The sequence below is a fragment of the Pteropus alecto genome, unplaced genomic scaffold (assembly GCF_000325575.1).
Source record: "Pteropus alecto unplaced genomic scaffold, ASM32557v1 scaffold190, whole genome shotgun sequence".
NCBI classification, from domain to species: domain Eukaryota; kingdom Metazoa; phylum Chordata; class Mammalia; order Chiroptera; family Pteropodidae; genus Pteropus; species Pteropus alecto.
Window position 1 is genome coordinate 4,905,774 of NW_006430462.1, and position 13,153 is coordinate 4,918,926.

General features: G+C 43.6%; 1 protein-coding gene across 1 annotated transcript in view; it reads left to right on the forward strand.

Moving 5' to 3' along the window:
- Nucleotides 1–13,153, forward strand: part of LIMK2 (LIM domain kinase 2) — a 52,391-nt gene that overhangs the window by 635 nt on the left and 38,603 nt on the right. Inside the window, exon 2 of the mRNA XM_015590944.2 lies at nucleotides 9,705–9,804. Coding sequence (XP_015446430.1) covers nucleotides 9,705–9,804 — 100 coding nt within the window. The remainder of the gene's footprint in view (nucleotides 1–9,704; nucleotides 9,805–13,153) is intronic.

The window sequence follows — 13,153 nt, forward strand, 5'->3', positions numbered from 1 at the left end:
GCGTGTATCTTGGTGCCAGGGGTCCCCTGGGACTGAGAGCTCTTTGCAGGAAATATGTGAGTGTAGGCTCCCTTGGAAGTTAGGACACGGATTGGAGGTAGGGAGAGGTTGCAGCATTTTTCTTGGGGAAGGTAAACCTCCTGGGATTCTAGACCCTCCTATAGCCTCTGGGTCCTCCCTTGGCCTCTCTTAAGACCAGAGAGGGAGAGGAATGTGGCCAAAAACTTCCTTTGAAACTTTCCAAGAGTGAAGGGCAGCATCAGGATTAGGATAGCTGGGCCTGCAGTCCTCTCCCAGTCATCACACACCACCCTGCAGCTTCCTGCCTTCGTGTGTCCCCAAGCACCAACGACTTTCTGTTGCCTATGTTTCCCAGCCCCCTGTGTGAGTGGCCCAGCCTCTAGGTCGACCAGGGTCAGCGTCCAGAAGTTTTCTAGAGGTAGCAAGAGGGAATAATGGAGGAGGGAGGCTGTCCTGGAAATCTGCCTCCGCTTCCTGGCTTTCAGCGTGTGGACAGTCACTTCCTCCATCCTGAATACAAGGACCAGGCCACCGGTGGGTCACTTCCGCACCATGGGAGCAAAGGATTTTTTCATTCTTGATAATAGGCTTCTGGAGAAAGAGGGCTAGGGGTAGAAATTCACCCTGTCCCTTACTTTTATTTATTTTTTTTAGCTTCCAGAGTTCTTCAGCTCAAATTATTTCTGACTCTCTAACCTCTGTGTAACATGAGTTCCCTGTCTTGGAACCTTGATCCTCAGAAAGTTGTAAAAGATCTAAGAGTGCAACAGTATTTATTAGGTTTTCTCTGAGTGAACCCCACCCCCTCCAGATTGCAGACTGGTACTGGTCCATGGACTGTTAGGAACTGGGCTGCACAGCAGGAGGTGAGTGGCCAGCGAGCTAGTGAAGGTTCGTCTGTATTTGCAGCCACTCCCCAGCTCTAGCATCACCGCCTCAGCTCCACCTCAGATCATCTGGCATTAGATTCTAATAGGAGCACCAGTCCCTGGTGCCAAAAAGGTTGGGGACCGCTGGTCTACAGGCATTAAAGCCTCTAGGTGCATTCGTTCATGCATTCTTCCGTAAGAATGGCCAGCGAGCCAGTGAAGGTTCGTCTGTATTTGTAGCCACTCCCCAGCTCTAGCATCACCGCCTCAGCTCCACCTCAGATCATCTGGCATTAGATTCTAATAGGAGCACCAGTCCCTGGTGCCAAAAAGGTTGGGGACCGCTGGTCTACAGGCATTAAAGCCTCTAGGTGCATTCGTTCATGCATTCTTCCGTAAGAATATTTGTTTGATACTTCTGTGCCATGCCCTTAGCCAAGCACTGAGGACTATTGTGATGAACAAAATGGGCACAGTGCTTGCCTTCGTGCTGCTTACAGTCCTAGAGGTGGACAGTCAATAATTGAGGTAACAACTAAGATAAATGCTATAATAATTGAGATTAAACAGTCGAGGTAAGTGTTATAAGAGTGCACCAGAGATGAGGAGAGTGGATAGGGAATACTTTCCTTAAAAGAGCAAATTTATGTTAACTCCCTGAGGCTAAGTAGAAATTAGTCCAGCAAAGAAAGGACAGAGAACATTCCAGGTAGAGAGGACAGCATAAAAATGCCCCGAAGTAGGAAGGCATGTAGTGCCTTTGAAGAACTGCAAGAAAGCCAGTATGGCTTTTTTATGGGAGAGGAGACTAAGGTTCAGAAATGACTTGTTCAAGGTTCCATAGCCAAAAAAATGGTGGTGGTCAGAGTTCATGTTTTCTAACTTCAAATTCAGTGCTTCATCCTCTCTGTATCCCAAACACCAGAATGAGGTTGCCCGTGGAGTCAGAGGAGGAAGTAAGACTTAAACTTTTACTTGTTCTGGCCAACTGTTCCAAGACAACTTCGATTCCTGTGTAACAGGAGAATCAACAACAAAGAAATCAAATATTTACTGAGTGCCTGTGATGTCTAAGGCACTGGACTGGGACAAGTTTTACCTCTTATAAATTTTAACAGATGCTAGAGCCAGGAGAGACTTGAGATAATGTAACTCCTCATTTTACATATGAAGAAACTGAGGCCCAGGGAAGAAAATGGATTTGTCCAGGGTCACTTAACTAGTGGTAGAGCCAAGACTAACCTAGGACTTCTCTTCCATTGTGCTTTCTAATATTCCAGACTGTTTGAGGCATACAAGGTCTGGCACACAGTAAGCCCTTAGTAAACACTTGTGGAAATGAATAATACGTGGTTTATGCCTTCGAGAAATTTACTGTCTGCTTAGAGTAATTAAGAAGAAAAGGACAAATCAAGACAAGCTGTATAAAGCCTATTATGTGATAACCTTATGGAATTTCAAAGGTGAGGGAGAATCTAGTCATACATTCATTCTACAAATACGTATTGAATTCCTACTACGTGCCAAGCACTTCAAGGCTCTGGGGGATATACATCAGGAGACAATATAGACCAAATTCCTTCCCTTATGGAGTGTACGTTCTGGTGGAGAGAGAGAGAGACGATAATTAAATATATAAATATTACATATCTGGGATAAATGCTCTGAAGAAAAATAAAGTAGGATAAGGGCATAAGAGCAGTGGGAAGCCTCTCTGGTTTATGATATCTGAACAGAGAAATGAAGCAAGGGATTGAGCCATTTGGGTATCTGAGGGAAAAACATTTTAGACAGAGTGAAAGAATGAGTAAAGCCCCTGAGTGAAACCAAACTGGAGGGCTTAATGCTAGGCTTGTAGAATTTTTCAGTCTGCAGTAGAGACATAGTTTTAGAGGCAGGAAGAGTCATGATGTGGACATTTTGGTTTTAGAATATCTTGCACTGGTGGACAGAATGAATTGGACGAGGGTAAGGAAGGGCACTAATCTGGAGGTGCATACAGTGGGCCCTGAGCTGAGTGTTAATGATAGGAATGGATAAGAAAGCACTGACTGGTAGGAAATGCCTCATGTCAGCAAATGCCTCATGTCATGGACAGGGCAGGGTGACTTAGACAGCCATGGGTGTGGGATGGAGGGATCAAGGTAGTGTCTAAGAGGTCCATAAGGTTTAAAGCTGAATTGAACCCCATCAGGTTCAAGGGAAAGTATTAAGTTTTCCACATTTCTGATGGGTTTTCTGCATCTTTTGAGGGCTGGTTAATTCCCAGCTCAGTGCAACCTGGAGGGGGCTAGTTTCAGAGACATATTAGGAAGGGGTGGGGCATCACTTTGACATTTCAGTGAAAAGACCTGGAGCTGTACATACTCTTGAAAGTCTATCTTCTTTCTCACTAGACCTTTATACAGTAGCAAGAATTAGACTCCTTTACCTATTAATTTATATCCAATAGTAGCTAGAACATGAAATGATTACTTAGTTTTATTAAAGTATACTTTGAGCATCCACCCTAGGATTCTATTTTGTTAGCTCTTTCTGCCTGTAATTTATTTTTCTAGGAAAGTCTAAAATGTAGACGCACACTTTGGAGTTAGCAGACCCAGCTCTAACACTTGTTGGTTGAGCATTGTAGTTTCCTCTTCACTAAAATGGGAACAGTAATAGTCCTTCAGTATTAGCCCTTACCTCATGGGATCTTTATATTTGATTAATTCATGCTTGCAGAGTGCTTAGGACACTGCCTTGCACCTAATAAGGACTCAAAGTAGTTGGAGTTTTTTTCCCCTTCGTTGACAGTGGGTAGAGAACTGCTGTCTGGGAATATATGAATTGGTTAAGTTCTCCGGTAAAGAGATTCTTTATAGGCCTTCCTCTAGATAAGAAATTGCCAACTCATTCACAGTTAAGTAAACTTATGGGAGGAAATGAGAACCTGAGTGCCCAAAAGCTGTAGGAACCATCTGTCTTGTTTGTTTCTCTACCAAGTATCTTATTACTCTACAAACCTTGCCCTGCCCCCAGCACCTTGTTTGTCCCTTTCTAATACGTGTTGTATCTGTACATATCCTTGTCCTTCACACCCCAAAAGTACTCACCAAGGGCCCCAGCAGTTCATGGCCTAGTCTGTGTGTTGCACATGGGCACATAGAAAACATTTACTGAATTTGTTTTGAAAACATTCCCTTCAGGTTTTAGAGGTTAGTGTATTCAGCTCAACCTTTCTCCCAGCCAACCCCCTAGACATACGTGAAAGATAGAAAAAAAAACTACTGACAATTCAGTTGCCAACTAATTGCCAGGCACTACAGGAGATATTTTCATTTATATTACATTATTTCTCTTAATCCTCTTGGTAATCCTGTAAAGAAGTGGTATTATCTTCTTTTTAAAGATTAAGAGACAAGCTCAGAGAGGTTAAATAATTTGCCTAAGGACACAAAGCCAGATTTCAAACCCAGGTCTAACTCCAATTCTTCTTGACCCTTATACATTTTTCTTAATAAACTAAAGGGCATAAGAACAACAGCAAGAATGAAACCTTCTGATATGGCTCTGTCTGTGCCTTAGCTTGAAAAATGAGAGGCCCCTGGTTTGGTGTCACAGACTCTTAGAGCTAGAAGGTATAATTTGATCTCTCCTTTTATGAAGAAAGAATCTAAGGTCCAGAGAAGTTCTCAAGCTCCTTTCAAAATCATCTAGTCTTTCTTCCTTAGACACTCCCTTTGGTAAGCTTATGAGGAGGAAAACCCTTTGGGATACAGGGGAGAGTATCTGGAGGAACGTTAATTGTTACTCTTAGTCTTGTTGGTAGTCCATTAAAATGTGATCTTTTCTCTTGGCTGTTTCCCACCAGTTGCTGCCCTGCCCCTCTCTTTCCTGCTTTATCCTGGAACAAGTGGGGTTTATACACCTGACCTGCCAGTTCCCTGGGGGCACAGCAGTTACCATACTTGTTGTTTTGTGCTGCACTGAATTGGCTGGGTTTTGTTCCTGGTTCTCATTGTGTAGTGGAACATGAGAAGCATCAAAGATTTTTCTCAAATGAAAGGATAGGATCTGTGTATGTTGGTTCAGTCTAGGCTTTATTGTCTCATGAGCTCTCTCAGCCCTTGGGGATTTCTCACCACTTCGAAGTCTGAAAAGGACTAGTTTGCAGAAACCCAGCTCTTAGACCAAGATTAAGGTGAATGTTAGTGTCTTATGGGAAATTCACTGACTCTGAGCTGGGATACCAGGCTGAGCCCTTCCACTGATTAACTGTGTAGAATTGAGCAAGTCTCACCTTGTCTGAGACTGCATAGGATAATAAAAATACAGTTGGTCTGGTAGTCTCAGAACTTGAGTTTAGCCCCTCTTAGACCTGCTTTCTGATGGTTAGAAAACTTAATTCTCCTACAAGCCCATTTTTCATTCAGAAAAATGAAAGAGTTGGATTAGAGTAGATGATTTTTAAAGGCCCTTCCAGCCTTGCCACCCTAATACCTGCCCAGTAGATTCTCACATTGTTAGAGGGTCACATCACCAATTAAGTTGGGAGAAAGAAATATATATATTTTGTATTTTTTAACTGTATCTAAAAGATCCTGAAGATGAGAAGTCTCTAATGAGGTTTGTTACAATTCTTACCTTGTTTGCATTGCACATTTACCCCTTCTTAAAAGCAACAAATTCCCATAATGAAGGCACAGTTTTCTGATTATTAAACATGTAATAAGGGCCCCTTATTGTTTGAGGCTGCTGGGGACATTTACTTAATCAAAGTCCCTTTCTGGACTCTCAGTCAGTAGCCACTGTTGATAAGTCTGCAGATATGAGAGGTAAACACATTAGAGGGAGAGGGTGAACAGCCTGGTACAATGAGGTATTTTCCTAGAGGAAGAATGTCCCAAGCAGACTAGTCTGGTCTGCACTGGTCTTCCGCTAAGCCTCATAGAAATCTCCATAGACTTTATATTATTCTATTTGTCTTATATTTCCTAGAATGAAGGTTGTAAAAGAGTTAGGATTATTGACTTTCCGGACTGTAAGGGAGTTGAAGAGGCCAAGAATTTTCTTTTGAAGAGTGTTTAGGGTTGGGAGGCTGAAAGCTCTGGGTAAATAAATATCTTTGTTCAGGTACAATATGATAGACTGAGGCCTATCTATCTCTATGTGACCTTAACCTGTGAGTAGTCACCCTGGGAACAAGAACACTTATTCTTGCCATGCCTGCTAACCGTTGGAGCTTATCTTTGGAAATTACCTTTAATAGCTGGCAGTTGGGAAAAGCTTTTCAGTTGGATTCGTCATGCAAAGGGAAGTCTGTTCTGCACTAGGCTTTATGCTAGGCCCTGGAGATTTGAGGATCTTCAAGATGCAATCTTTGCCTCTTAGAACTGTGGGGGAATGGGGCAGAGGGGAGGGACTGAGGGAGGCAGAAACATAATGAACTGTAATTAAAGTGAAACAAATACTGCTTCCTTTGGGGGACCATCAAGGACGGATAGAAGTTCGATTAAGGGAAAAGGTGGGTGAAGTGTTCTAAACACAGAATAGCTCGAGCTATGAATATTAGGATGCAAGAACATGAGTGTGTGTGACAGAAATAGAAAATAAGATGTGACTAGAGCATCACTTTGTAAGGGATGATGAGACATAAAGGTTCTTTGGGGCCACTTTGTGGAGGGCCATTTGTTCCTTCAATAAATGTTTATTGAGGGACGTTAGTAAACCAGGGATCAGCCTTGAGTCCCCTAGTCTTTTGGAGCAGACAATAGCCAACTTTAACGGTGCGTGAGGAGTTTGCATTCCTACCTAAGGACCTTTGCACACATGTTCCACCTCCATCCCAATCTCCAGTGTTATCCTTCCTTCCTCCTTCCTTTTTGCCTGGTTAATTTATATTCATCCTTTAGTGCTCAGCTTGGAAATTACTTCCTTAAGGAATACTTGTTTACCCCACTCCCATTTTCCTAGTTATGAACTTGATATCTCCTTCAAATCACTTGCCCCAATTATGTTATATGTTCAGTATCTGTTCTGTGTTTATTAATAATTATGTTAATGTTCAGTATCTGCTCTGTGTTTAATCCTTCTCTTGTTTGCTGCTCTTTCCCCAGCACAATGTTAGACACATAGTTGTCATGCAATAAATACTTGCTGAAAGGATTGACTGAAGCATGCCCATTGAATTTAGCAGTAAGCGGTCACTGTTGACCTTGGTGAGACAGTTTCAGAGAAACGGTGGGGGTGGAAGTCAGATTGCATTGGACTATGCGGTAAGTGGGAAATGAGGAAATGAGGGCAGTGATGTGTAGACAAACTTTTAATATGCGTGACTGTGAAGGGAGGAAGCAAATAAGGTAGCTAGAGGAGAAAATGGGGTCCAGATTTTTTTTTTAATGGGAAAGACGAACTTTTTTAAGTGATAACTGGAAGGAGTCAATGGAGAAAGGAGTGGTGGTGGAGATAACCAAAAGTGCATATCTTCTGAGAGGTGGGGTAGGATGGAATCTAGAACAGGAGCGCCATGCTAAGCATTTGAGCCTTTGTTCTGTAGACATTGGGGAGTCTGGGTGAACCAGCTAATATTATACAGTAGTACACAGAGAAGAGAAGCCAAAGACCTGAACTCAGACTGTGCTGAAGGGCAAGGAAGGATTGGAGAGACATCTAGGAGGTGGAACCAGATGGATATGAGAGGAGGGAATAGGGGTCTTGATTATTGTGCCCCTATTTCCTACCACACAGCAGGTGCTAAATTAGTGTTGAATGGCTTTGAGTTTCTCAAGACTGGAGAAATCAGGGCAGGCTGGGGAAAGTGTAGCAATAACAAGTTCTCTCGAATATCCTCATTGTGGAAAGTCCTGAACCTTTTTGCATTTTGGAAACAGCCAGAAGTAGTTCAGAGCCAGGATGTTGAATTGTTGAATAAGTGGGTGGTCAGGTTAGAGACTGTTCATTTTGGGTTAAAAAGTAAAAACAAGAAACAAGGTGTGGCTTAACATAATGAGATTTGCTGGGGTGAGGTGTGGCAGTTCACAAACCAACTCTGAAAGCCCTTCCCTGTAAGAGTTCCAAAACTGTTTCAAACTGGTACCTCCAGAACTTGGGAGATTAATTTGGATGTCTGTTTCATCAGAAACCCTCTCACTAATTCACTGTCTTGCCCATTGTTCATAACCCAATTTTTATGAGCCTCTCAGACTTTCTGCCTTGGAGTTTGTGAGGATAATGGTGTACTCCCTGGCCTCTGCCACCCGTAAAACAAAAAAGCCCCTCATGAGACTCTGAGAATTTTAGATCCAGGAGGTGATGGGCATATATGTCCTATCACTGGATTTAGAGGAGAGAAGTGAGTGGGTCGAGGTTTTTCAGCCTCCTGCCAGCTTGCTTAACTTTTCTCTGGGGTATGAGGATAGCTGTCTGTGCCCTGGCTGCCCCAGAATGCTGCTGAGCAATCTCGAAGTGCCTGGAGCAGTGTATTGTCTATTCATGTCCCCTTTGCCTGTGAAACAGGGTTCAGTGGCTGTCACTGTGCCTGTAGCAGTCTAGAGTTACCCAGAGAGAACAAAGCTGCATACACAGAAAGCACAAGGGAGTCTTGTAACAACCTTGTCCCGCCTTCTAGGGCTGAGTCAGGTACCACAGCTTGATCTCAGCTGCCTTCTTTATTTCAAGAAGTTGGCATCTGAGCCACACCAGGAGTAATGTGTTTTGTCCCTTTTGGAGGGACATAGACTGACTCTGTGCCATTGTCCATGCTAATATCTCAGCCTACATAGTGCTTCCCCATTCTTTCTCAGCCTTTGATAAATCTTCCCCATCTTTCAAGGCTCAGCTCAAGTGTCAGCTTCCTCTACAAAGACTTTCCTGGCTCCCCTAAGAGGAATTAACATGGTAGAGTGGAAATAGCAAGGGCTTTAGAATGAGCCAGACCTAAATTGGGATATAAGATCTGCCACTTGGCCTATCACCTCTGACCCCAAGTTTCAATTCTCCCATCCATTAAATGAATATAATAATACCTGTCTCACAGGGTTGTTTTGAGAATTAAATGAGATTGGGTGTGTGAAAGCAGCTAGCACAGTTCTTGGCATTTAGGAAACATTCATTAAATGTTTGTTCTTTCCCTTCTGTACCCATAACTTCTTTCTCTAAACGAAAATAGCACTTTGCTTCTAGTTCTGAAAGAACATCTAAGTGAAAATTTACAATGTGGAAGAATGTCCCATTTCCAGTGGATTTGCTTCCTGAGGAGCAGAGGTGATGTTATCCAACAATCTCCAATATAGAGCTTGGAGAGGACCCATGGGTCTAAAGAGAGGACCTATGATGGTGTTGAATGAATGAGCTCCTGGACTAGGTGATGCAAAATCTGTACAACCAGGACCTTTGAGGAATAGGAAAAGGAAATAACATGATTAACCTAGAGAGGAGATGTTTTGGGGTTCTGGCTGGGAATAGTTGTAGGAAAGGCTGATCTGAAAAGAGACCTTGCTCATTTTGTCTCCTCAGAACTATAAATAAGGACTGACACTTCTAGAAAAGGCGGGTTTTGTTTTGGTAGAAAAAGGAATAATCAGAACTATTTCTTAAAAATGGAATGAGACTATTTTTGAGGCCATGAATTCCCTTTCCCCAGGGAGATGAGTAGGCAGGGTAAGTGCTTACGAGAGATCTCATGGAGGAGAGAAGTGTGTGTCCAGCAGAGCATTGGCCCAACCCTTTCAACATGAGATCCTGTTACCTCAAGTCTTATTCCACATGGTAGAAATCTTGTCCCTTTGACCTCCTGCTACTTCAGGCCTCTGAACCCCTTGGTTTTGTGTGCAGGTGAAGACGCCTGGAGGTGTCGGGGCTGTGGGGACCATGTTCCTCCGAGCCAGAGATTATACAGGACTGTCAACGAAGCCTGGCACAGCTCTTGCTTCCGGTAAGTAGATCTATCCTCCTGTTTTTGCCATTGCACTACAGGCCAGGAACTTTTCATTTTCTGGAAACTACACAAACAAGTTTCTGCCTTGAGAGTTTCTCTTTCGGTGGGTGCAGGGTAGGGAGAGACATGCCAAAGAAGAGCACATGAACAAAGTGAGAGTGGAAGAGCCACCAATGGGCCGGGTACAGCTAGAAATAGGGTGCGGGCAGGTGAGAGCAGACCTTTCCATGGTGTCCCAACACCCTCGCTTTTTAGGTAAGGAAACTGAGGCCCAGAGTGACTTTCCCTTGCCTACACTACTGATTATGCAGGTGTCTTAAGGGTTGTTTTTGGTGCAGTTGGCAAAGCCAGCCCTTCACTGCAGGATGCCTCCCTAGTTTCCTGCTTTTTGTTATTAACTTTATTATAGCTCTTATTGTTTTAAGGCAGCTCAGTTTCTTGAAAATAGCACAAACTTTAAAGTCAGATTTGTTTCTGCTGTCTGAGGTTATTTCCTCATAAGGAAAACAATAGATATTAAGGATCTATTTCATAGACTTATTAAGATTGAATTAAATAATATATGCCAGGGCCCCAGAACATGGTGGACACACACTGAATGGTTGTTACTTTCCGCTGTGAGATTGGAATCTTCATGAGTGGGAGCTTGTCTTTGCATTTTCCAGAGCATAAAACAGTGCCTGGCCTGTAGTCACTACTCATCTGAGGCCGGGAGGGCATGTGTTGTCCCCGTTGTCTGAAGTGGTGGGGCTGTGCTCCCGTTCTGAGAATGAGACAGACTAAACAGGCACCACTTGCTGTAGATTCCAGCTCCCACACATAGCTCTTGCTGCAAAGCATCTCCTGTGCTGATATTGACCTTTCAGCATTTGCCTCCACCCGATTGGAGGGGAGCGCGGGGAGGGGTGCTTCGGGGGTTGCGGGGAGGGCTGGAGAACTCTGGCCTCTGGAAGAATTGAAGAAGAACCAGCATTTTCTGCCCTTTTATCTCTAACTCAGCTCTCCAGCCTTCTCTAGATCTAATTGCCTTGGTTCTTCCTCCTTTTACTCTCAGGGAAGTTGATTCTACCTTTACTGTGCATTTTAGTTAGATAGGAGCAGATGTCAGAGCTGTAAGGGACATCATAGACAAAGCCTTGGGCTAACCCTCTCATTTTAGAACTGAAGCTAATGAGCAACATCAGAACCTAGTGAGTTTCTAGGCTGGGGCTTGCCTTGGCATCTAACCCATAAGTCATATTTATTCCTACTGCTTTCCTCTTTGTATGAACATTTCCTATCCAAAATAAGTAGGATTGGGTAGAACGTGGTAATCTTTGGACTTTCTGGATTCTCTCTTAACTAAAGAACTTCAGAACTAGAAGGGACCACCTACTTATGCTATAACCCCTTCATATCAGACATGAGAGGCCTGAAACTAAAAAGACAAAAAGAGTTACACACAAACAGGCCATGGAAGACAAGAGTTGGCCTTAGAACTGAAGGCTTGGGTCATTTGCAGGTCTAGTCAGGTGCTAGTTTATTAGAGAGCACCCTGTATGTGTGAAAGAGAGACATACAGAAACACACACAAATACATGCTTGTAAAGAAGTAAGGCACATTATCCTGGCAGGTAAGAGTGCAGGTTATGGGATGACTGTCTGGTTTCAAATCCTGGCTTTGCAGTTTATTTACTGGCCTTAGGTGACTCCCTTGAACTTCAAGCATCTCATCTGTAAAATGGGAATAAAAATAGTACTCATCCCATAAGGTTGTTGGGGATAATTAGATGTAATAACCTATATAAAGTGCCGAGCATAGCACCTGAAACATAAAACCTTTAATAATCAGTAGCTGTCACTTTATATTATATCGTGAGTTTGTCTACATACTTGTACATGCATATTTTTTTTCTCTTATTACATACTCATTGGTCATCTGATATGGAGCCTCAGGGATTAAGTTAAACTTTGAACTACCGTGGCATGATTAAACCAAAGATCATGCTTGTGGGAGAAGTAGAGCATCCAGGTTCAGTCTCCCCTTTACAGCTTTGCCTCAAGGAAGGAGTCTTTCTAATTCAACTCTATTGAAGGAGCTCATCTCCTGACTCCTGAGGTTTCTCACACAAACTGGATAACTGGAGCCTGGCAGTTTGTCCTGGGGAGAGTGGCCACTTTGGAGCCAATTTGACTTTTGTCCAGAACGGAGGAAGATCTTCAGTGCTGGCAAGGACTGTGTCTGACTCCAGAAGTAAGCCCAGGGTTATGAGCATGAGGCATCAACCTGAATGGTCTATTAAGGTCTCTTCAACCCTAGCTCACCGGTGATTCTCTGATGAATTCAGAGTATTTGGGTGCAGTTCTGCTGGAAACAGGACCCTGCCTTCATGCTACTCAAAGAAATTCATTCTTCATGACTCCCTTCCAGCCTTGCTCTTATCCAGCTGGGCTACAGTTACAATAAAGGAAATGACTTTTCTTATCCCCTTCCCCCACACCTTTGTTTTTCTAGTCACAGGGTGGGGCTGGATATTGAATGGAGAAATTGCTGGTGTTTGGCCCAAACTCTTCTCCTCACCTTCTTATACTACCCCATCCCCCATCTGCAGCCATATCCGTAATCCTGCGTTTTATAGCTTCCCGCCAGTTTCTCAGGTGCCTGGGACAATAGGAAGCCACTTAAGGCTGGAACCTGGGACTGTACAGAGTAGGCCAGCTGACAGATCTCCTAGAAGTAGCCCAGTCTGTAATTGTGCTGGTACAGTTGGGCGCCTGGCCAGGATCCTTCTGATCTCTGGACACCTGACTGACCAGCCCTCCTGCTGCTGCTTCTCAACTTTTGCAACAGGTCTGTATGGACTCTAAGTACCTCTGGCCTTCCCTTTCCTTGAGCAGTGCCATTGATTCTAGAGCTGGGGCCATTCTCTCTGAAGTTCTCTGAAACTGGCTCCCTCTCATGTGGGGAGGCTGGGAAAGCAGCCAGACTGTGTGTCGTTTGTAGCTGAAGTTAAAGTGTGGAGATATGAATGATGACTTGGACTCTTGTCATGTTGGCAAAGCGAAGAACCTTGGCAAATTTTCTGATGATTGTTCTTTCACTCTCATTAGAGATGTTTGGTCCAGGAGAAGTGGTTGTGGGAGGAGGGGAAAGCTGCCTCTGTTAGTCTTTATGGCCCCTACCTGGGACTCGTTGCTTGACCCTGGTTCCTAACAGTGTTATCAGAGGGAGGAAAAAACCACCATTCTTAAGGCTCCTGGGAACTGTTCAGGGCCTCTTTTCTCAGGATCAAAACACAGACTATTTGAGCTTTCTCTTTTAAGAAGTGATTTTTCATGTTTGTGCTCTAAAAAAGGGGTAATACAG